We start from the raw sequence: 24,760 nt of genomic DNA on the forward strand, positions 1-24,760 counted from the left end.
TTGACAGAGGCACAGTGGCTGTCACACCTCTGCATTTACTTCTTTTATTGTTGAATTTGCACTGAAAGACTTAGCAGAGCTCTCTCTGACAACCTACAAGCAATCCAGCCTGTGACTACCATACAAGCAGAAATCCTCCCCTGGGACTGCAACTGCCTTGCCTTCCAAGTGCAATAAATGAGTTGGCTTCTTATTCATTGCAAAGATTTACATGTGATCAAGTGAAATGACAGTGATGACAAAGCTGGTCAAATGCACTTGAAAGGATCAGTGTGTGGCCTCCTCTGCCATGGACCTGGTGCTGCAGCCTCTGATGAATTGCACTCCCTTGTAGCCTAGAAAAACCTATCTTTTAAACAGCAGCAGCTTTCCAGCATGGCATGTTACTCACCATCTTTGAGGATTAAAAGGTTTTGGACAACAGCTAGAAGATACTATTTCAGACTCCCATGTAGCAAGACATGACTTGCAAAGTAAAGTATGGGGCTCCCATGTGAAAGGGAGCTGTGAGGACGTGCAAGGTCCAGAGCCTGTCTCCCACCTGTGGTGTGGGGAGACTGTGCTACAAGATCCCACATCCCACCTTCTACAATCATCTCTATGCTCCTGCTGAAGCTTCACAGCCTTTCTAAGCAGGCTGGGCAGATTCAGACAGCTGTCATCAAACCACAGAGATGCACTCTGGAGCTTCTTCTCAGCCTGGAGGTTTACACACAGGGGAGAAACATCACAGACCTCCAAACCCAACCACCGACTGACACTTGACTCTGCAAGGAGCAAAGTCCCCTTCCCTCTCCTACAGCACTGTAGGAATAACTGGAAATCAAGATTCAACAAGTAACCACCACAAGACACTGGAGCAAAAGTTATCTATTTTATTACAAAACCAAAACCAAAACCAGATGCCTTTCAGTTTAACAAATTTACCATAGGCAGAAATGCGCTGGGGCAGGTAAGTTCAATATAAACTCAGGCCATGGAAAGCAGTGCCTTCCCACAAATGAATCCCACTGTAATGCAATTTCCTACAACACACTATGCCCTTGGAAGATCAGCAAGAAAGAAAGATTTTTTACTTCTGGCAGGACAAACAGATGACTTGCACTGTCGAGTCCTGGTTCTCTTCTCTGTCCCAGCCGTTTACAGCCGTCATTCAAAGCAGAGCTGGAGAGGCCCAGCAGGACTTGAAGAACGAGGAGACACATGCCCAGGTCTGCTTTCAGACACAACACTGACACTCCCTGTGTCCCAGCTTCAGGAAGATGCTACTGATGCAAGGCAGAGCAAAAGACTGCTTACAAGCACCGGATAAGGATGATCTGGCCCAGCAGCCAGGTGGACTGGCAATAAAACCAAGAGGGAAAACGGGCAGCTGAGGCACTGCTCTCATCCATGAGTACAGGTTCTTGGACAGCTCATAGCATGGCCTATGTCAATCAGGACCAGAATGGTCTGCACAATCCTCCAACACAAACTCAGAACAAGTAACCTGATCTCTCCCTGGACATTACACAATCATGCTGGTTGGGCCTTCCATGGCAGTGTACAAGTGTTGCCAGAAGCTGCTCAGAGACCCATGCAATTTCAGCAAGTCAAGATGCAGGGACTTGGAATTGTCTTGTGACAAAGGAAAGTAATGTTATGCCTGGTCCCCAATCCATCCATAAAGTCAGCCCTGGCCTAGCAAAAGGAATATCCACAAATACCAAAGTTAACCAACAGCCACCCCTTGTTTGCCTTCCTTGAAGAACTGACCCAATTTCAGTTGCAAATGACATGTGAGTGCAGGCCTCTTGGAGGGGAAGGGCACAAGGATGAGAAAAAGGAGGTCAGCAGAAGGAGTTATATAACAACCACAGGAGTGGTGGCTGGCTGGTTTATTTCCAGAAGATGCAGGGAGTTTTAGCAGCTCTGCAGTCCCTCCACAATCTTGTGGGGCATTTCCCAGCCCCAGTGTTTGGCTGATAGAATTCCTAGAGACATCCAATTGTCTGTTTCTGCTGGATAGAACTATACATTAAAAAAAAACCCTGACCAAACAAAGAAAAACCCTACCCACAAAAAAACCCAAAAACTCCATACCACCAAACACCATCCAACACAGCTGTCAGAACTTTTAATTCCTAAAACTAGAATATTAAAATGGAGAGGAGTTTTTTTATAGTTGGTTTCATTCTTTACTCCCTACAATAGGACTAGTGAGTGTGGCATGGACATTTCTAACTATACACTAAACCAAATTATTTCAACACACAAAAGATGTGCCCAGGGCATTAAAAAAAAAAACAAACCAAAAAAACAACCAAAACAAAAAACACAACCCCAAAAAAACCAACCAAGCAAACAAAAAAAAAAAAAAAAAACAACCCCAAAGAACAACAAGAGAAGAAGCAATCAAGAAGGTGGGAGCTTGCAGGCCAAAAAAGCACATACATTGTATGTGAGAAACCATGAAGATCCAGCAGCAGGATCTGCTCTTGCATAAGAGATGACTTCTTTGTACTATGATGGTATGATGTACATTTCAGATATTACCAGAAGTGTTTTTAACCATGCCATACGTTTTAATTAGCTCCAATATACTTCCCAGAGGAAGACTTATTACTACTCTTAATCAGGTGTTTATAGAAAAGCTTGTTAGTTTTTATTTTATTTAACTTTCCATTTTGTCAACAAGCACTAACTTACTGCATCAGGACACTTTATTTTGGTGATGTATTTCTCTCATGCTATTGTCACAATGACATGACAGAGTGAAGATGTTGCATTGTATTATCTTTTACCAAAGCAACGTAGCCTTGAAGGATGAGTCCAATCTCTACTGTTACCTATTGCTGTTACAAGTTATTGTTGGTGTGATCTCATATTAGCATGTCATTTCATCATCTTCACTACAGTTTCTTCTAACAGGTTCTTGGTCCAGAGATAAGTGGCAGAAGGATCACCAGGTCAGAAGTGGAAGGCTGCTCAGAACAGGCGAGTGCTGCCAGTGGTTTCAAATACACAAAGCAAAACTCTGCGTGTCCCATCACACTCTGCCCAAATCTAGGATTGTTGATATGGGCACTCCTGCCAAAGAAACAACTCTACCAAAACTGCTAGTGGTTGACACAGCCCCTGTGGCCTCCAAGAACACCAGACTCCTCTCTCCAAGCCTTCACTGTTACTGCTGATCACACCCCCATGTCACAGTACCCAGGAGGTACTGGCAACAGCAAATCAGGCAAAGTGGGCAGGCACACCAGTGTGCAGGAGCAGAGCTTGGATTCACAACCACCAAGGACAAGAAAGTCACTGCTGACAGACCTTCACCAGTGAGCATGGCCCAAGCTGTACTGCTGCAACATAAGGAAAGCAGACTCTTGGGGACAGCAGCAATTGTGTCTGTCTGCACTGACAAGTATGTCCTTTGCTCTTCAGCAAAGCACAAGGCAGGCTAATGCTGCTTTTAGCAGGCTTCTCAAAATGTTTATTGCTGTACAACATACAGATGAACACTTTGTCAGAGCAGAAGATGCAAGACTTCACTCCACTGACTCTACTAGGCCTACGGCTCCCACATCCTTCTTACAGCTTTAGATTCCAGAGGCACGGAGCAGCTTTGCTAAGCATGTTATCTGAGCATGAATAGCAATGTATTTGTATTTAATTTCTGCCCAACTTGCAACAGGTGCACACACTACTGTTGTACATCCCTAATAGAACCCTTTCCTATCCCTACTTTAAGCAGCTTTGCAGTGCACCAATACTTACATGAAATCTGTGCCCTCAAAAGCCCAATTGCCTAAGTTGCAGAGAGCTTTATGGTAAAAAAAGGGGTTCAGCTGCCCTCAAGAAGCATTTGGTATCTGGGGCACTATGTGCACATCTGCAAGAACAATTCATGCTGATACACTGGCTCCTTTCTGCATGGAGGTGCTGTTCAGGCTCACCACTGACTGATGGCTTGGTGGCAGAAATGAATGCATTACTATAATCCATTATATGCAAAGTGTCCCTCTAACCCTAACAGCCTTCAAAAGCAAAGGGAGGAACAGAACAGTGACTCCAACCCCTGTACAAGACAACTGTACAATTTACATATATATTTATATACAGTATATAAAATTCTTTGAGTCCCAGTGAACTCAATTTTACATCATCAGTAGCTGTTCTAATTTTAAAAAGTCATGATCCTGCTTCCCTCCACTTTCCAAAGTATTAGATAATGGCATTGAAAAGCAATTTTAAAAAAATCCAAACCAATTTTTTAAAAGTGCAAATGTTCTGGGTGCCACTTTTGCTGCACTGGATGTTGCTGATGCTGCGTGCTTGCTCACAAGCAGCAAGGTGTCTGTCCGTCTGTCACTGGATGTTTTCTTCCTTTGGGTCAGCTCCTGTCTGTCTTTCCTTCTTGTCTTCTACTGCTACACCAGGCGACCTACTGAAAGAGTGGGGTGGGGTGAGCAAGGAGGGAAAAACAGAACAGAAGCAGAACAAGTAAGAGAAAAAGGCAAATCAAAACAAAAAGAAACCTGACCAATAAAGATCCAGTACAGCCTCTGCTGAAGCCATGGCCTCAGAAAGCTGAGATCCCAGAATAAGCTGTGAGGCTGAAAACAACCAGGGGCTAATGAGACAGCCTTGCTGGAAAAAGCACTGAATGAGTCACATGAAGCCTTAGGGACTGGCATATTTTTAAACACAAAACACCACTTTCCTCCCCCTCCTTGGAAATGGGCATGCAGTCCAGGGAAACAACTGGTCCAACATCCCTTGCTTTACTCTTCTGCCTGGCACAGCTGATGCAGAAACCCACTGCTGCCAGGCTGCCCTGCCACCATCTCCCCATCAGCCTCCTTCTCTAGCAGACAAACAGGTCTTGGAGGCCTTTCTTCAGAAGAAAGCTTCTGTTAAGCCCTTCACCAAAGGTTCTTAAAGAACCAAAGCTCTTATAGGATCAGAGCTAAAGCTCTGTGGATTAATTACAGATGAAAACATGCTAAAGAGACAGCAAAAGTAGGGATTTGAGGGAAAAAGGAAGGAAAGGCCTCAGTGAGATCAGTGCTGATTAACATGCCCTGTCACAGGAGGGCAAATATTGTCAAATGCAAAATTATTTCAGGTAGCCATATTTGCAATCAATTGCACAGCTCTGCAAAAGGTGCCTGCAGTGCTCAATGACCAGCTCATAAAAACAACAGATTGTTTTCCATATCTCTAAGTGCAGTGTAGCATGGGAGTGCAGATGACCTGTCCTACACTTTGAGTGACAAGGAGGGGGCTGAAGCTACAGCAATTGTTCAAATGCCTCTGCTCATCTTTTAGCAGCAGGCAAAAACCAAGTACACACTCAGAATGGAGGACACACCAAGAAACATCACATCATCAATGCACAAGGTGTAGTTCATCTTTATCTTCAGCTCTCTGTTCAGTCCATCTCACCAGGACCTGATACATTCCCTAGGAAGACAAGGAGGACAGCAAGAGGTATAGGAAGACTTCTGGCACTAAACAAATACACTGCCTAGGTCTCCTCAACACAAAAAGGAGTCTAGCCAGACATATGTAGGACAGCTATAGAACAAGTAGCAGAAGATACAGGCAGGGGAGAACTTCTCACTGCTTCTTACAATCCAAAATGAGAAGTACCCAACAAAACCACGAGGCTGCAAGTCTAAAAGCAAAGCAAATGATGTTATTGTTCATGCCTGATGAAAGGGTCGGTCTATGTGATTCAATGCCCAAAATACTGGGAGAGCAGACCTTTACCACGATAGAGAACAATCTTCATGGGAACTGGTCCATGATGGAGTGATGGAATGTAAACACAACAAATCACCTAAATTACTGCTCAACAGAAGAAGGAAGAGTAGGATAGGAGTCATCCCATAGCTGCTTCATCCTATTCTAATTCCTTAGCAACATATAGTCTGTTTCAGCAAAAGACATAGAGCTGGACTTTGAAATGATGCAATGGAGCTGCACATTGGTGTATTTATACCTCTTAAGAACAACTTTGGTTTCCAGCTGTTTCTATATTGCTCTTCATGAACATAGGAGAACAGGGGAGAATGAATTCTGCAATACATGCTTATCACAGGAAAAAAGAAACATTTTGACAAGATACTCACTGAAAGGGTTAAGGCCTTGTCTTTTTCCATTGGGCAAACTGCTCAGGCTACCTGTAAAATCCAAGAACCACATTAAAGGAAGTAAATGCCATGGCATGACAAAGGAGCCTTCCCTTGTCTGTTGCCAGAGAGCAGGTTCAAAGCACCTACTCGGAGCATGCTCACAGCAAGTCCTGCCAACAGGAGTCATGTGCAAGAGTCTAACCAGTGTGCCTGAGATGAGAGATTTTAAATACCTGGTGTTGTAGTAGCTGAGTATAATGAAATCCAGAGGTTTTGCGTGGGCAAGAAACAACAATTACAAGGTTAAACTGAGCAGTAGATGGAGAAAGAAGAAAGGAAGGATGCAAGTAGTATCCTGAAGTTTCCCCAAGCAAGCAAAATAATGCCATGTAGAAAGGAGGAAGACAGAAGAGAGTGAAGGTACAGGCAATACAGACAGCCCAGGTTTATTAAATCTTTCACTTGAATCAAACAAACAAGTGCCTAAAGTCAAAGACCTGAACTTATACCTGGCAGAAGGGCAGAACTGTGACTGTGTTATAACAGGTACACGTACCCTACACCAGATGGAGCTCACGGCAAGGGCCTCTGCACTGGGTACAGACAGCTCAGGGATTACAGGAGCTGTTGAAATTATGCCACACTTCCTGTGAACTGCTTCCTCTGATGTCAGAGGAGGGGCGAGCTGAAAATGGGAGCTCCTGCTCCCAGCCAGCAGCAGTAAGCCTGTTGCCACCCTCCACTCCATAACTTTGATTTGTGCATGCACATGACCTGACTGCACAGCTTGCTCTGCTCATCAAGTACTCTACTGCACATGCTTCTTCTGTGCAGAAGCAAGATGGGCAGAAGCTCAGAGGGCAGGGGTGAGGTGCAGGAAGCCCCAAGGGCCAGGAGGCTGGGCTGTAAGATAGGAATGGAGCTGCTGAGAAGAAAAAGCCAGAGGGAGAAAAGGTGTCAGTGGCCAAGGCTGAAATAGGTCACAAAGCACAGCCTGTTTGCTTTAGAGGACATTAATAAGAAACTGTGTAAGCACAGAAAGTTATTCCAAGACCCTGAACACCGGCCCGGTACATCCACCCATCCTGCCCGGATCAGCAGAACCGCGGCTCGCTGATGTCCGGTGTCAAACGGGGCTCTGCTGCCGTGGGCAGAGGCTCCACTGCCAGGGCCAGAGCATCTGCCTGGGCTGACTGGCACTCACAGCCTGGGCCCTTCATGGGTGGCTGCCAGGGCCCCGGAGGGCACTGCCAGGCTGTGCATCACTGCCCTGGCTGGCAGCCTGGGGAAGCCAGAGGGCATCCAAGAGAACCCTCTCACCTTTACTGCACAGTGCAGGTAAGCCTGCAGCATAGCGCTATGCATGAGCACAACCGATCTTTGGAAAGAGCTGAGGGAGCACTGCCTGTCTTTGGAAAGAGGTGGGGATCCCCAGGCCGGGGCATCCTTCCCTGCCATGGCTGGTATGAACTGAACCACTGCTGCACATGGCCCCGTGCAGCCGTGTGGGAAACCGTGCTGGGGCTCATCCCCTGCTGCGCTGGGGGCAGAGAGCACTGCCCTGCCTGCCTGCCATACCAACCAGGCCAGCCATGTGCACCTGTCGAAGGCAAAACCCTGCCACAGTAACTCTGCACTGCTGACACACAGGAGAGGAAGGAATATGGCAGGTGGTGACCGTGGGTTACTAACATATACCTGGGAAGCCCTTGGGCATTATGGGGTAACATCCCATCATGTGGCAAGTTTCATAAAGCTGAGTATTTGCTCATCCTCACAAGTACACTCTCTTGGATAACAGTTCTAGTCACACTGGATTAGGCTAGGTGTCTTTCAAAGAAAAAGCCCCAAGGAAACCCCAGCAGCTTTTCATAGGAAATTATTATTCTTCAGACATACTGAGCAAACCTTTCACCTTCTGGGGAGAGAAACAGCCTTATCTCATGTTCTCAACACAATACTGTTGTCCTGATTCATACCATCACTTACTTTTGTCAAGATTAAAGGCAAATTATAGCACCTCTACAAAGCTCCAGAGGGGAGGATCTTAACAAGACAAACAAAACCAAGCACTGAATGAGTACAGCTCCTTTGATTCTAATCTAATAGCACATAAATGTACTTTGAAATTCCTTTTTAATTCAGTCATTACCTGGTTACAGTTTTCTCATGGCCACTCACAATTGTTATTCTCTATCACTGGTCCAGAGGCCTTTCCCAGATGATTGCTCTTTGCTACCTTCTCTCACACAACGACTTGTACAGTAGTGATATAGAGCAACTCATTCCCAGCCTCCCAGGCATGCAGTTACTTCTGAAGATAGCAATAAGAAAGGTCCAAAACATCACTGAATGAAACCTGCTGTTCAGATTGTCTGTCTACTTTTCCTTCTTTCTGTAACATTTCCTCAGATTCAGTAGAAAGTGACATTCTGTTTAATTAAACACATATACACTTTTTAATTAAGACATTTCAATCCTGTTTCTGGACTGGCTTTTGGTGGCTGGGTTCCACCTCAGACGTCCTCATGTCCTGTGAAGCATGCCCAACACCTACCATCTGACAAGCTCTTGGACCAGCAAAGCAATCACAGGATCTGAGCTGGCAGAAGGGAACTTCCCGTCAGCTGGCAGAGGGACATTTCTTTGCTGCTTATTCCCTTAGCTCCTCTTTGGGCAGGCACAAAATGCTGACTTTGTCTCCTGAACTTGGAAGAATATAGAGGTAAAACTCAACTCCAACATTTTGCAGCCAGCACAACTAGCATAAGCCTCACTCAGATCTACAGCCCTGATTAATTGAACTCCAATTAATCTTGGGTCCAGTAACATTCCAGCAAAGCTTTACAATATGTGTCAATCTCCTCTCAAGGATCCTGCCTTTTGACTAATGCAGAGAGATACATTTGTTTTTTGATCACAGATGGTTCCCCCCTTAACTCAGGCTGTGCAGACTGTGCTGAGGAATGCTAACTTTTAACAGGCTGTAAATCAGTCTGCTTTCCTTCCACAATTCCTCAAACAGACAATCTTAGATCAAGCGATGGCAAAGACTGTTTCTGGCATACTCCAAGCTAAAAGCCCTGCCTGCTTGTTCTGCCCCAGTTGAAGAAGCCATTTGCAGGCTTCCGCAAACACTCAAAGGCTGACTCTTTCATATGGCCACACCATTCTGAGATCCAAGAATGGCATTTTTCCATGTACATAGCCCCTGATAAAAACAAGTCTGGTTTAAAGAGAGGGAAAAGAGCTGTGCAAAGCAGCCACCAGACCTAGCAGATTTGCCAGCAGCTTTTTTGGTCACCATAAGGATGGAAAAGGAAAGGGTTTCTGATAGACTGGGCAGCTCACTTCCTCACTGGAGAACCATGGGTTGGCAATGCTCACATATTAAGTAGCCGCAGGCATGAAGAGATTGCTGAGGAAGGGAAGACAGACACAACTATGCATCTCGAACAGATTTAATTCTAAGCTGGAAGGAGCTCAGATTCAGGTTTGTCCTTACAAATATCCTAGCTGAATCCCCACATATAAATCTTATTTGGACTCTCAAGGTCCTGAGAAGCACATAACAGTAATGTGTTATCTATGCTCTATGCTTCCTTTAAGCAGCTCTATTTCCAAGTTTGGATGGAACTGGCCACCAAAAAAAAAGCAAAACACTGACAAAAATGCAGAATGCTTAATATCTGTTTTCTTCAGAATCCCAAGAACTATAAATTTGTATTATGTTTTATTTTCAAAACTATTATAAATGTTCAATTTGCCTAGCAAGAGGCATACTCACCTTGAATGATGACCCACTTCAGTTTAGTCCTTGTGCTACTGGACCCCCAAACGGGATTTGGAACATCTGAGCTAAGTTCAGTTGTAATGAAGTGCGATGTTGCGGTGTGATGTAATAGCCTGTCTCAGGATCCCGGTTCTTTCCCCAGGTGTGCCAATAACTTCTCCCTTCCCCTCCCTTGCTCCCTGCTGACTGCTGTCCATCAATCTTGGCATTCCAGCAAGGGTGTTGTGTGATTGGCGAAGTTCAAAAGATGCCTCTCAGTCCTGGGGACATTGGGCCATCCAGGTGTCATTTGTCCCCTGAGACTTCCCCTCCCTTTACCTGGTTGGTGGGATCCCTACCCCTTCCCTCCCCCTGGGGTTAAAAGACATGGCAACCACACGGTTCCGTAATTCTGTTGGAGCTGTTGCTGCATTCAGAGGCCTGTGTGCCAGGAATAAAGCTCTGGATCGAAACCCTCCAGCAGAGCCCGATTCCTTTTCCTTCACCTCGCCTTAAAGCTTCTCCGCCAGAGGTAAACCTGAGCTCCTGCATGCCTGGACCTGTCCCAAGTGCCCGCTGCAGCATCCAGCCAGGCAAAGGTGTCTCTGAGGTGAAACCACCACAGCTGCTGCCTCTGGTCAAGCAGCAAGGCCGGACGAGCCCAGGCACGTTCCATCCAGCTATAGTGGTATTTAATTCCAATAGTATATCAAGGGGAAATTATAACCTTCCTTGCCTCCCTCCAACCCCTCCTCATCCAAGCTAGACCAGAAGAACCTTTCCAACAAAGCTTTTGTTGAAACAGAAACATTTCCATGAAAAGTCCTGTCTTCCTCTGACTAGCAGTTTACAACTGAAAGTACATAATGAAAAAGGTTTTCAATCTAGCTCTTGGCTTGAATCCACAGTGTCCTCAGCCCCAGCAGATCTTTGGAGGCCACAGTACAGAGAAAGAAACAAACAGCAAAATACAGGGACTGACTACATGCACCTATGGTCCAGAAAAGGAAAGTTAGAGAAAGGGTAAGATGGCAGAATCACAGAATGGTTTGGGTTGGAAGGCATCTTAAAGTTAATCTTGTTCCAACCCCCCTGACATGGGCAAGGACACTTTTCACTAAACCAGGCTACTCAGAGTTCCATCCAACCTGGCCTTGAATACTTCCAGTAATGAGGCATCCACAGCTTCTCTGGGCAATCTGTTCCAGCTCTCACCACCCTCACAGTAAAGAATTTTTTTCTCACACCTAATTAAACTTACCCTGTTTCAGTTTGAGGTTATTTTCCCTTGTCCTGTCACTTTGTGCTCTTGTAAAAAGTCCCTCTCCCTCTTTCTTACAGGCTCCCTTCAGGTACTGGAAGGCCACACAGTTGGGTCACCCCAAGCCTTCTCTTACAGGGTGAACAATCCCAGTGCTCTCGGCCTTTCCTCACAGTAGAGATGCTCTGTCCCTCTAATCATCTTGCTGGCCTCCTCTGGACTCATTCCAACAGGTCCTTGTCCTTCCTGTGCTGGCACCCAGAGCTGATGCAGCCCTGCAGGTGGGGTTTCAGCAGAGCAGAGGGGCAGAATCCCCTCCCTGGCCCTGCTGCCCACACTGCTCTGGACGCAGCCCAGGACACGTTTGGCTCTCTGGGCTGGGAGTGCCCATGGCTGGGTCATGTCCAGCCTCTCACCCACCAGCACCCCCAAGTCCCTCTGGGCAGGGCTGCTTGGATCTGTTCATCCATAGCCTGTGTTGATATTGGGGATTGCCCTTAACCATGTGCAGGACCTTGCCCTTGGTTGTCTTAAACCTTATGAGATTCCCATGGGGCCACTTCTTGAGCTTGTCCATGTCCCTCTGGATGGCATCCCATTATTCAGACATGGCAACTGCACCACTCAGCTTGGTCATCTGCTAATTTGCTGAGAGTGCACTCAATCCCACTATGTCATTAATGAAGATATTAAATAACACTGGTCCTGTATGAATCCCAAGGGACACCACTTGTCCCTGATTCCCATCAGGACTCCGAGCTGTTGACCTCCACCCTCTGGATGTGACCATTCAACCAATTCCTTATCCACCTAATAAACCAACCATCTCTCTACAGTTTAGAGAGGATTTGTGGAGGACCATGTCAAAGGCAAAGATACTGACTGTTTCTAAATTTAGCAGTTCTTATGAATAGGAAGCATAGAAAATATGTCATCTACCACCTCACAACTTCACAACTTCTTAAAAAAGATGCATTACAAACTTGTTTACTGCACCTCTGGAGCACTCTCACTCACTTCTTTCTTCCATGTTAGTACCTGCTGTCTGCACTGCCCCCTGCCCTGCTTTTTAGTCCTCACCGTCCTTTAACTTATCCCTTTATCTTTGATCCTCAAGGCTTATCAGGTTTGTAGTAGGTATGTGGAGCTGTACGACAGAGTAAGATCAGAGCCCCTTTTTGACCACAGTCCTGTCCTCATACAACAGAGGAAACCATGAAAGGTCAAGGATGTGTTCTCAGTAAACAGCTGGACAATCAGGCACTCACAACAATGTCACACTGCCTTCTCTCCCCTTCACATGGGCTCAAAGTTTCACATTCTCTTTCTTCTCTCCCTTTGATTTTTTTCCCCTTCCATAAACTAAATTTTGAACATCCAGTTGGCCAGGGCAGCAGATTCCAGAGAGTCTTATTGCAGGCCAAATAGCAATAAAACTCATTTGGCGTATTCGTCTTATTGGGAAGGTAATAAAATTAAGGATTGCTATTTTGGTATGTCATTCCTCAGTAAGGTACTGATGACTAAAAAAACACCTCCACAGGGCTAGGGAAGCTGAATGCTTCTCACAGCCGACAAGTAATGCTATATGCTTATTATGGTAACAAAGATGCTTGCAAAGCACCTAGAAAATGCAACTTCCCAACACCCAAATGTACTGACTCCCTTCCCACTTGTGCAAAATCTGAGAAAAGGACTAAGGAAAGATTAAGATGGCAGAAAAAAAAGCTATCCACCCTTCCCAACTACTGTGACACATATAACAACAGCTGCAAAGCCAAAACACCTGCACAGGAAATTAGTCCCCTGGAATCTCCCTGTTTGCCTTCTCCTGCCAAGCAAGTCTGCCCACAGTCAAGAATGACTGATAATTATTGAATTTGGGTTGAACTGTTTCAATTCCTAAAATTTCCAAAAATATCAGTTTGGTTTAGGTCCCAACAGATGATGAGGTGAAGATGAAAAAAGGAAGAAAAGGCAGGAGGGGGGGTTGATTGCTCAGACACTAACCAGAAAGGAAAAATAGGTTATTCACATGCCTTATTTCTCTACCAATCTCAAAGTACAATTTAAGTTTGAAAAAGGGCAACAGTACAGCCCTGTGCTTGTTTTCTGAGTTGTTCTCTTTGCATCATCTACTCTCCTGCATGCTGAATTTAGCAATGAAAATAAATATTATTTTCTGTTAGTAAACAGGGTCTCCAGAGAAGGCCTGGGTCTGTGCTGGCTCATACATCATCCAACCTGCATGGCTGAGACAACAGAATCTTGTTAGCATGGTATTACTCAGAAGGGACCTGATCTTAACTACAGTTTCCAAGGACATCAACAATACAAACAGAATAAATTAGGAAGAAGTCTGGCCAAGAACTCCTATCTATTATCTTGTTTCTGTATAGTGCTTAGCACAGAGGTCTGTGATAGGGCATAGAAGATGGAGCCATAACACAAGTAACAAACTACATTTGCATGGCAGTATTTTAATCCCACTCATTTGCTCACACAAACTGTGGCACTTCTGAAATAGCTGGGAGAAAATGTAGTTCTGAATTTGCTGCAACTCAGTTTTTATTTGTCAAGTTTGTTTGTCAGTTTTTACTGTCATGCAATGAAGAAGAAAAGGCACTCACCTCCTTCCTTGCTGACTCCCAAACACCCTTTCAGCTCCTGAAGCGAGATGGACTTGTCCTTGTTGAGGTCACAGTAGTCAGTGAAACGCCGGGCACATTTCTTGGGCTTGGCTTTCTTCTTCACATAACGTTTGAAGGGCTTTAGCTCCCGCTTGTTGATGTCATTGCTGCTGTTGTTGTCCAGCTGGCTGAAATACCAGTGCACCACTCGCTCCTCTAGCGTGTGGCTGGGGTCTGGCTCAGAGAACCTGGAACAGAGGAAGCACAGGCCCCCAACAAGGGGTGCTCACACCAACACTGTCAAGCACATGCTGAGCAGCAAGAGCTGCTCCGTGAATCAGGCAAGTGCTATGCTGTGTTCAAAGTAAGCAAAAAACACAGGTCTTCCAATCTCCTCCTTTTAGCTGGGCTCTTTTGAGATAGATGAACTTTTTCTAAAAATGTCCTTTAGCATTTACAAGTGAATTGCCAAGAGAATCTTGGAGTCTGATACCATCAGTAGCTGTGGTTCTCCTCACACCAGTTGCTGAAACTCTGCCTAATCCCAGAATGATCCTCATTAGAGGGCAAGAGACAATCTCCTTGGTCCTTTTGGCCCTTGGGCTCCCATTCAAATTACCAGCAAGAGATCCATGAGTGTCAGCTGTTGTGGTAGTTTCTGTGACAGTAACATCTAGCTTCAGAAAGGGAACAAATTAATTTAATGCAAGACACATTCATTATTTGAAAATGTCCTTGGCAAGATACAATATTATTCTCCCTGTATCTGTTTACATAATCTGAACTCCTCTGCTGTATTTTCTGCATTTTTCATGCTTTTCACATACCTGATTTACACATAAGAGTTCCACAGAAGATAAAAACCACAAATCCATTAAAAGCAGTATTACAGAGCTGGCAACTTCAGTTTGTTTCATTTCTTAATCATTGTGGTGTTACAAGTTTGATGCTATTTGACTCATATTTTCCTTCTGTAGACAACAATAATATCAGAGAAGAAAAGGAGAAAAAAACAAGGAAGAGCAACAGCTATAGACACACAAATACAGAATGCTGCCTGTCAACCTCATGCCATCACTGAACAGGTACTGTTATGTCATACAATTTAAGCAGTGTCTGGTGCTCTGCATCAGCAGTGGGAAAGGGGGTTATTCCTCAGGGATACTGAGAACCTGGGAAGAAACTCTTTCCAAGCTAGTCTGTCTTTTCTCCATATGATGAGCATGCCAACAGAGAAAGCTGAAAAGATGCTGAAATGAGGCTGAGGCCTGAACCTTTTTTTCCTCCAAGAATAAAGCATTTTAGTGCATGGAAATTAGTGGATAGGTAGTCAGACATGCTACACTGGCACTGATTGCTCTGACTTACTCCAGTAAACATATCCAGCTGCTGCATAAATTCCTTCCCCAGGAAGGAGAGAGGAACAGTTGCCTACTGCAGGCAGCCAGATTCGGGTGTGAGTTTGGAGCATTCTAGCTGATGGAGAAACATGAACCCAAGTACCCCTATAAAATGTTCTCCAAGACTGCTGTTGACCTTGTTTCAGAAACTAGTAGAATCTATACTTATATAGTCCCTGAAGTTTGGAGGTTTTTTTGTTGGGAACTAGGAGAGAGAAAATTCTTTTGACTTGCTGGTGTGACGAGTTTTGCCTTTAAAATGCAGCTACACAGCCTGAAAAATACCCCCTCACACATGGTACCCCTATGGTAAATTAAATAATTTGTGAGGAGGACTCTGCAGCATGCAGAAAGCAAGAACTGGAGTTTAAGTGAAGAACTGAGATCCTCATTAACCTTTTCTGATGGCTTTTACAAATAAGGATAGAAATTAGAAAGGTAGCCCCTATCCAGAGATACATGAATCCTTGTAACAAGTAAACACACAGTACAGAGAGGCAGATAAACTGTATAACGCTTTTTCCCAGGGTTTTACTTGAAACTGTTTTCTTCATTTAATTCTTAACTGAGAGGCAGGCTGGCATTCAGTCACAACATCTGGTGAATGTACAATGGGATAAACACTGTGCAGGAGGAAGAAGGGGTTAGGAATAAGTCTGCCTTAGTTGGGGAACCAAAATACCAGGCAAGGACCAGGAATCACCTATAGACAAGCAAAAATTGCAAAATTCCCCTCCTCCCCCCAAAGTTAAGGAATTGTCCTGATTTTCTAAACTGCATGCATTGACCAGAATGACAGGAGAGAACAGAAACACATCCTGTGTCTTGTCTTTATGACATTTATTACCATAGCTATTGGTCTCTCTCCCTTTTGGAAAGAAGCTGGCTATCGTTTGAAGACGAGCATGTTTCCAACAGGCTCAGAGGAGTTCTGTATTGCCAGGGGCAATACTCTGCCTTTGCTGAAACAGAAGGATAAAACCGAGCTTTTGCATGTGAGACTGCCCTTGTTCACACCTTGGCTTGCCCTCATTTACTGAAGGTCCACAACTGGAGAGGCAGAAATGGAGAAAATAGCAGAGCATCTTAGAACCAACAGCAGAAAGACAACAGACAAGAGCTTTTCACTACTGAAGAGGCACTCAGAAGCAGGATTTTAAAGTGCCTCTTTTCCAGGGGCACACCAAGGAGGAGCTTTTATGAGTTAACAAGAAAAGCAACATGGCTCTCTTCAGCACTTCCACAAAGAAAATGAGGGACATTCACAGGCTAATACAAATACATTGACTCATGAGGTGACACTAAATCAATCTTTGCCATTACAAACATGCTGATAGCTCATGCTGAAAACTGCAGCATGCTAATAAAGCTAAAAGGAATTAGTTTAATGGCTATGACTTTAGGAAAAAGGAAGATACAGCCATTTCTGTGTTTTTACCACTTTCTGTTGGCTGGCTAACAGAACTGCAGTTCCTGAGATGGTTGGTTGCCTGCCATCTCTGGTTATCATCCAGAATGCCAGCACAGGAAGCATCCCCATCATCTCAGGGTGGCCGTATATCCCTGGCTCATGAAATTCCATGATACACTACAGAAGGATGAAGTTGCAGTACTGTATTTAACTACCTTGACTTAGAGCACTGCCCGTGAAAGGGACTTAGGCACCACCCATGAAACATGAATTAATGCAACTACACAGCACTGCTAGGCCACCTAGCTTTGCTGATGTGCCATGACACCAACCATGCCTGCCGGGTCAGCTCAGACAAGTCAGGGCTCTAATTGCCCTGTGAGCACACACTTGGCAGTATTCCAGGGGATTGTCCCTCCACTTTCTCCCCATACTATTTCAAGGGAAGTAAATCAGCCCTCAGATATAAACTTCATTTATTGGGCCACCTCTCATTCAGACCATAAAGGAATCAGAAAAATCAGGACAGAACAAAGCTGTCCTGTACCTTTTCAATTTCCAACATCTCTTGCTCTAACTCCAGTCACGCTAAAAGTCACTGAATTCCAGCACCTTGCTTCAGTGCTGTAGCAGCTTTGTAAAACACAGTAAGAACTACCAAAATGAAGACAGCCTTCTCATGTTGACTGCATTACAGCTGTATTACTTTTCTGCCTAATTGTTCCTCTTTAGCACTCTGTGGCAAAACAGTCAGTCCTAAAGAATGAGCACTAGTGAAGAAAGGTGGTCTGTGTAAACTGATTTTCCAAATGTAACCTGCTGTTGCTGGACTGCCTTTGTACAAAAGCCAGGAAGTTTAGCTCAATTATGCAGCATAAGCCCACCAATATTCCAACACTGAAGAAAAGCACGGTCTGTCATTAACAGACTAAGACAGCAAACCAGCTTTCTAAAAAGTTTGTTGGCATCAAGTATAAAGTCTTCTCCAAGTAGGCTCTTGCTCCTCCTTCAGTATAATGTTCTAAGAGCTCCCTTATAGCAGAACATTTATTTCTTAGGTCACTTATGCTTGGAGATATGTGTGTTAAGGTACAGCAACTTCTAACAATGCTATCTTCCAGGTGAGGCACACCTCCACAGAATGCCTTCACATCATCTGGTGTCACTGAAGAACACAAAAAGGCTGTGCAAAACCATGGACATACACTTTTTAAACGGCACTGAATGCTGGAGAATGACTGCCAAAATATCAAACAGGCAGCTTGAATGTGCACTGTGCATGCAATCTGTAATGCTTTTCAGCCCTCAAGGCCCCTTGTGAAAGGAGCAGTTAGCTTAGTGTGAAGGAGCAGGGAAATAGGGGAGAAATAGAGGCTGAAGTATACAAGAGCAGCAAATGTGAGACATGATTCCCCTAAAGAGCCATGTACAGTGTGCCATCACATTATGCTCCATAGAACTGTGCAAAGTGTAGTATGTGCCACTACATTTTACTAAATAAATTGAAATCCATTCCTACCAAAGCTGTCCTTTGCTCCCTGAACATTTTTAGCCCCACTGCACAGGCTGCAATCTCTGAAGTACCCATCAGGTACCTGTTTTGAAGACTTAGAAAATCTATTCTTTTGTACTTCCAAAACTTGATGTAGCAACATTAGCAGCTGAGGCAGAAGGACGTAAGAGCAGTAAGATCAGCCCATCATCTAGCTGGGATGCAGAGCCTATAAACCAGAGGGACCTATTCCAGGATGAAAGAACACTGATGGACAAGAAGCTGGTATCAAATGCTACAGAGCAAAAAAAAATTAATTAGTCCAGCTTTCATTCCCAACACACACACAAGGTATGTTTGTGGTCAGGATGTCTAAAGGAGTTAGAGCTGTAAGTTTGTATGACTCGTAAGTATTTTGCAAGGATATATATATATATATATATATATATATCCTGCTTGGTGCTGTCGCTGAATGAAGAATGGATGGAGTGTGACTGACCCCTCCAGTCAAAGCTCACGACAGCATTGATGATGACGACCAAAGTTCCAGCACTAAGCATGGAAAGCAATGAGTTTAATAAACTGAGGTAAAATTCAAAATTTTTCTTGCTCTGCTTCCGTTTCTTACTCCCATTTTGTTGTTCTTTGCAGTTGCCTAAAGTCAGTCTGTAACAGTGGAACATGGTTTGAATCAGAGAGGATTACTACAACAGAATTGCAAAAGGATCCTGTATTTGTTTTATTATTCCTCCTTTCCTGTAGCCAAGGAATCAAGAAGCCAACAAAAAACTAAGCTGTGTTCAGACTAAACAAAAGGGTACTACCCAGTCCAAATTAATTATGGGAAATGCATAATTCCTTTACAGTTAAAAGTTATCTCCCTATTACAGGCCAGTTTCTTTCTCTCTTCGGGCAGAAGTTGTATATAAGTTGTATAAGTTATATATATAAGTTATATATATAAGTTGTATATGAAACATTATTCTGAACACAATTTTTCTGAAGATTGTAGGATAAATAATTTAGAAGGTTAAAAATCGCATCCTTTCATTCCTCACTGACTGTTCAAAGACCCTCCTCTTATATGAACTCTCCTGTATCTTTAATTAGGCTAGAATTTCCATAAGAAGACAAAGGGAAGTTGGTATCCAACTTCAATTGAAATGCAATAGGAGTTGAGCATCAACTTCCCTGCACTGTTTAAAAGTGTCAATCTTTATTAAAACATGGATTGGCTTCAGAACACCCTGGAGATGTGCTGAGCTGTGCTTGCCTGCTTCAAACTGCTCAACTAGAGCATGAAATGGAACCTCAGGGCCATTTTCTGGAGTACTTTTGGGGGCTATTACATGGGAATAAGTGGCAACTGTAAATTAAGGGACTGATAGCTGCTGTGTTACATGATAAGGGTGGCTGTTGTAAGCTGTCCATTTACCTCAAATTCCACAGGGCAATAATATGTTTGCTGATAATGTAGCAAGCCATAATGCACACATTTTGGCAACTAAAACTCATTTCTGAATTGGCAGGGACCAAAGAGAATTTCTCAGATAACAGAAAGCCAGGCTGGGATTCCCTATGATCTAGTTTAATTTAGGTCCTCTGTAATATGACTATATTAGAATTAGAAAAGAGACTAAAATGTACTAAAGCTAAGTCTAAATTTTTAAGTGCTGTTCTTATTATATAGTACTCACTTGTGAACAATTTCAACAATGATTTTTTTTTTTCAGTAAGGATACAATGTACTGGCTAATAAACCAATTCTCTACAATTGCTCCCTTAATTACTTTGAAAACATACAGTAACAAGATGTGTCTTGGAATTATAACATAAACTTAAAATTAAGAATGAATTTTACCAGAGATTTTCTGTTTCAAAACTATAAATGAAGTCTATTTGGCTATTATGCTGTAATATAAACCAGGGCCATGAGGAAGGGAAGTTCTCATCTCATTTACATTATTTACATTATTGTAAAGCAAGAGTAACTCAATTAAAGTCAATAGCTTTGAACTTCCTTAAACAAGACAAGACCTATAAGGGAATACAAGGTTGTTTTAAGCATGCCCAGTTTAAAAAAAAGAGTCTTATCAGGTTTTGTTTACATGGCCTGAAAGAATCCAAGCTACTGCCTCACTTTCATGCTACTACATTGTTTTTGGGGGCAATTTAGCACAGCTCTATGTAGTATTTCAAATGCCAATCTCTAATTTCTTCCCATGCTTCTCCCTCATCATCCCACTCTCTCCTCCTCCCCCCACCCCCTCACAAAAAAAAAAGCTAATATGGATATTAATTGCAAAAACACTCAGCAAACACAGAAGTTTTCACTCACATATCTGGATTCAGACTGAAGGTAGCAGGGTAATCTAATCTGATTTCCTTTGTATCATAGTCACAGAATGTGAGTCGAATTATTCTTGGGACCATAACTCAGGTTTGACTAAAGCAAGTCCTTCTGAAACGTATCAGGCCTAAGATGAAAGCTTTAGAGAGACGGAATCAGTCCCGCCCCTCATAGCTTCACTCTGGCTCAGAATTGCCCTCGCTTTAAAGAAATTTTGATCACAAGTTTGTTTATATTCAGTTAATCACGTTCTTCCCTGCTAGACTTAGGAGCCTGCAGAGTCTTTGTCCCTATAGAGATACTCAGATTTTACAAAATTAACTTCCAACCATTTTTTTTTTCTTTCAATACCCTAAGGAAGTCTGAGCTCCTTAAGACTCTCACTGTTAAGCTTTTTTAGTCCTGGGCACTTTGGAAAGGCTCTTCTCTTCCTTTGGTCCTTAATTTTAATATTGATGCTAATGATGCATTCTGTATGTCTGGATGTACTGGCTGCCTGGGCACACTCTGGCTCATGTTCAGCTGCTGCAGACCAGCTCTTTTCTGGTCCTTTCTGCTGGGCAGCTTTGCAGTCACTCATCCTCCAGCCTGTAGCACTGCCTGGGGCTGTTGTGAGCCAAGTGCAGGATCTGGCACTTCCCTTTGCTGAACCTCACACAATGACCTTGCCCCTTTGATCCAACCTGTCTAGATCCCTCTCACCCTTCCACAGGTCAACACTCCCACACAACATGGGGCACTCAATCCCCTTGTCCAGGTTGTTGAAGGTGATATTAAACAGGGCCGGCTCCAATACTGAGCCCTGGGGAACACCACTTGTGACTGGCCACCAGCCACTCTCTGTGTCCAGCCATTTTTTACCCAGCAAAGAATACACCTGTTCCCTCCATCAGAAGCCAATTCCTGAAGAGAGAACTCAGGATATTCCTCACCTTGGGACTCTTGGAAAGCCGGACTCACTGCACAGAGACAGCTTCCCAACTCCACAAACACACATGAAATATGTACTGATAAAATTTTTATATAAATATCAAAAATTCCCTGAAATTACTTTTTTAAAAAAATAAAAAAGGTCTCATCATGGCCTGTTGGGTTGGAAAAGTTTGACACATGTTATTTGGGGTACATGCTTAGTCTAGCTGAGGCACATGGAAAATTAAACCAGAGCAGTTATCTGAATTTAATCACGGCTGTGGGCCGGCAGAGTATTTGGGTGGTAGCAGTCTTTTGCCTTACCAAGGACAGCCTGCTAAAAGATTTAATTTTCCCCCCTTACAACTGGGCTGCTGACATTGGAGTGGAAAATAAATCAATGTGATGACTGTGTGAAGAGCTGGGCAGTGAAAAATTCCACCAGAAAGGCCTCTATTGAAAGCTGAGAAATACACAAAGCTTGGGGAACATTAGGAAGCAAGCCTGTTGGTTTATAGAAGCGCAGTGGGGGCATACATCCCTGGTCTCTGCAACATCGGTTTATATTAAGCTTTATTTTAAGAGTGATGATTACATTGGCTGTGTTTCAGTCCCAGTGCCAAAGATGCCAAATAAATATCAAATACTCTCCAGGGCTTCCCACCACCCCTACCCGCTGCATTTGAACCATGCAAATTAGACAGAATTGACATTGGAATGCCTAAGTCTGGGAGAGAAGGATGTATTTCCCATCCTTGGGGCATTTTTCATCCTGTTTATATGGATACAGACATGTTAGGCATACAGCACTAATTCAACAGGTTACAGAATATTCAGCATGCAAGCACACATACAAGTCACTGGCCTGATTTGTGAGGTCTAAACGTGAAGTTAAAACCATATGAGCTCACTAGTAGTCCATACTGAAGCCAAGGGACACAGCCATGCCACCCAGGACCTTGAATAGTCTTGAGCTGTTAAAAGATGGCACTGATTCCTTCTCCATTATGAAAGAGGAAAGCAGGGGATCAACATTACTGTCAACACATTGGAGGAATACCCATACAAGTACCATTTGTGCAAAGGCACTTCCATCTCCAGACCCAGGCACATCAGTCATTGTGCCATCCCTGCAAGCTGCCCCAGCACTGACTCCTTTTATAGCCAGGCAAATCCAAACCCAGGGAAGCCTTGCCTAGCTGAGGCAGTGTAGCACTTTTTAAATCCTTCCCGGTTCATTTGCAATGGCCTGGCCCGAGGCAGCGCTGCAGGGATCTGCTGTTACCAAGCAGGAGGGGGAGACATAGCCTCAACTCTCCTCCAGTTCCCCAGGAACACAGACTGCTGCCCACCTCTTGCAACAGGCTTGACCTGTTGCTCCTTCCAAAAGGGGTGGACACGCAGCTGGTCAGAGGGGAGGGCCATGAAAAACAGCTCCTCTCCTCATGGGCAGGCTGGCTGCAGCCTCACAGCAAAGCCACAGCGCTGGTGCTGCCAAGAATTTGGTTCACATTCTTCACTCCCTGTGGTAGCCACTAGGCCACACGGCCTCCTTCAATCCATTTGCATTTTATTAGGTCTTTTCATGCACCAAGGGACAAAAGAACAAGCCATTTCCTCCCACTGTGCTCTCATTTCACACTTCAAATGGGCTATACTAACCTTTATGGTGGAGCAACTGCCAGGGAGGAGGGGCAGGAGGAGGCAAGCGGAGCTAGGATGACAGGACAAAGCAGCCTCAGATCCTCTCTCAGCAACCCAGAGGAACCCAAATCAGTCAGAGCAACACCTTTCTCACCTGTCCCCACCTCGGGGGCACCCAGAGCTCCGCAGTCACCTTGGTGGCATTCAGCCGTGCTTTCTGGACTCACCTCCCACCCCCAGTAGGTGCTGCTGAGTTAATAGCCTGTACCATGTCCGTAGTCAGAGCATCAAGTAAGCTGGTAATAAATTCAACTTTCTTCCCTTCTGGGCAGCCTGCAGAAAGAAAAGAGGAGGTTTAATGCAAGAACACACAGGCTAGTCCCCTACCCAAATCACCAAGGATCAGTCAGAACCTCTTTTGTTTTTAAGACAGCAACAACCATCAACACAGTCCCTAAGGAAAGGCAGAAGAATCCCTCAGTGGGTTTCTCTGCGTGGCAATTTGTCCTGCAGCTTTTGTCCAGGCACATGCAGGGTAATCAACAATATCTGGCAGGAAGACTGTGTGGTTAGCTTTATGGTCTCACCCAGCTCTCTACCAGCAAAACCGCAGGGATGTGCTGGAAGTGCCTGGCAGATGGGAGTTCCCATGGTGACACTTGCAGAGTAGTTTACAAAACAATTCATTACCTCCTGGATCATCTTCTGAGGCAAATGTGGCTGTTCTGAGGCCCTAATTGACAGATTAAAGAATCCCAGAGCACAAGGCAAGGTCTGCTGCTTGCACTCTCCTCTTCAGGCACAAAAAGCATTGCCTGCCAGCACCTACCACAATAACTCATTCTTCACATGATCACTCTACATAGGAAATATGTCAAACTGAGTTGGTATGTGGTAGTCACCTCCAGTCACTGCTGGCTTAAGCAGGACAAAGTGGGTTGAAGATGAGCTTTGTAACCATTTCCATTACTTAGTGCTGAGGCTGTCTAGTTCCCCACCATCATAACCATGGACTGACAGAACCTTCTATCCTCAACAGTGCCAGCCTGTTACAATGAAACTTTCCATCTCCTCACCTTTAAAAGGCAATCTATGCTGTTTCCTTGCTACTTAAAGTAAGCTTCATTTACTACCCCATGAACACTGTGACAACTGTTCCAGCCTGGAACAAGTTAAGGAACAAGGAACCAAGAACAGGCATGCTTAACTTCAACATACCATTGTCAAAACTGTTGTCCAAAACCCATCACCTGCCATCCAATTGTCTCCTCTTGATATGACAGAGAAGCCATCACCACATCCCTCACCTCTTTCCCCAAACCACCATGCACTACCAATTATTCAGTTGATTAGGGCAGTAGATGTCAGCACACAGCCTCCCACAGCAACACGGAGCAACGTCAACACTTTGTGCTTTTCTTGAACAAGCAAATAAGAACATGTACCACAAACAGAGCACAGGAAACTTACTGTAATCCCTTGACAGCTGAAAGCAGCTTGCAGACTGATCTGACAAAAGTCCCTCCTTTGCAGTAGTACAGGCTCTGTCCACTGCAATAGCTAACCAACAGTCCCTAGCCTGTCTCCATATTCTGTACACTGCACACATGCACACCCCTCAGCAGTCACTTGGCATATGGTCCAGAAAATGTCAGCATTGTAATGGGTAAGCTGCTATTGCAGCCAGAGTAGACCACTCACTTAAAGGAGCTTTTTGTTGAGGTAATGAAAAGGCTGAAGAACTATTTGGTACAAGTCATGTCCCTGGGCTC

At 44.3% G+C, this 24,760-nt stretch overlaps 1 protein-coding gene across 7 annotated transcripts in view; it reads right to left on the reverse strand.

Moving 5' to 3' along the window:
• Positions 1 to 861: 861 nt before the first annotated feature.
• The window catches only part of SMOC1 (SPARC related modular calcium binding 1), a 128,867-nt gene continuing 104,968 nt past the window's right edge, over positions 862 to 24,760 (reverse strand). For 3 of the 7 annotated variants that reach the window (XM_054635525.2, XM_077180286.1, XM_077180283.1), the window contains 4 exons: positions 23,216 to 23,321; positions 13,780 to 14,027; positions 6,114 to 6,164; positions 862 to 4,423 (listed from right to left, as the gene is read on the reverse strand). In XM_054635525.2, coding sequence (XP_054491500.1) covers positions 4,407 to 4,423; positions 6,114 to 6,164; positions 13,780 to 14,027; positions 23,216 to 23,321 — 422 coding nt within the window. In that variant the 3' untranslated portion in view covers positions 862 to 4,406. Of the gene's footprint in view, positions 4,424 to 6,113; positions 6,165 to 13,779; positions 14,028 to 18,505; positions 22,319 to 23,215; positions 23,322 to 24,760 lie in introns of those variants that run through there. The other 4 variants (XM_077180282.1, XM_077180285.1, XM_077180284.1 and 1 more) reach the window with 4 other exon arrangements.

This window comes from Agelaius phoeniceus, chromosome 6 (genome assembly GCF_051311805.1).
Source record: "Agelaius phoeniceus isolate bAgePho1 chromosome 6, bAgePho1.hap1, whole genome shotgun sequence".
NCBI lineage: Eukaryota > Metazoa > Chordata > Aves > Passeriformes > Icteridae > Agelaius > Agelaius phoeniceus.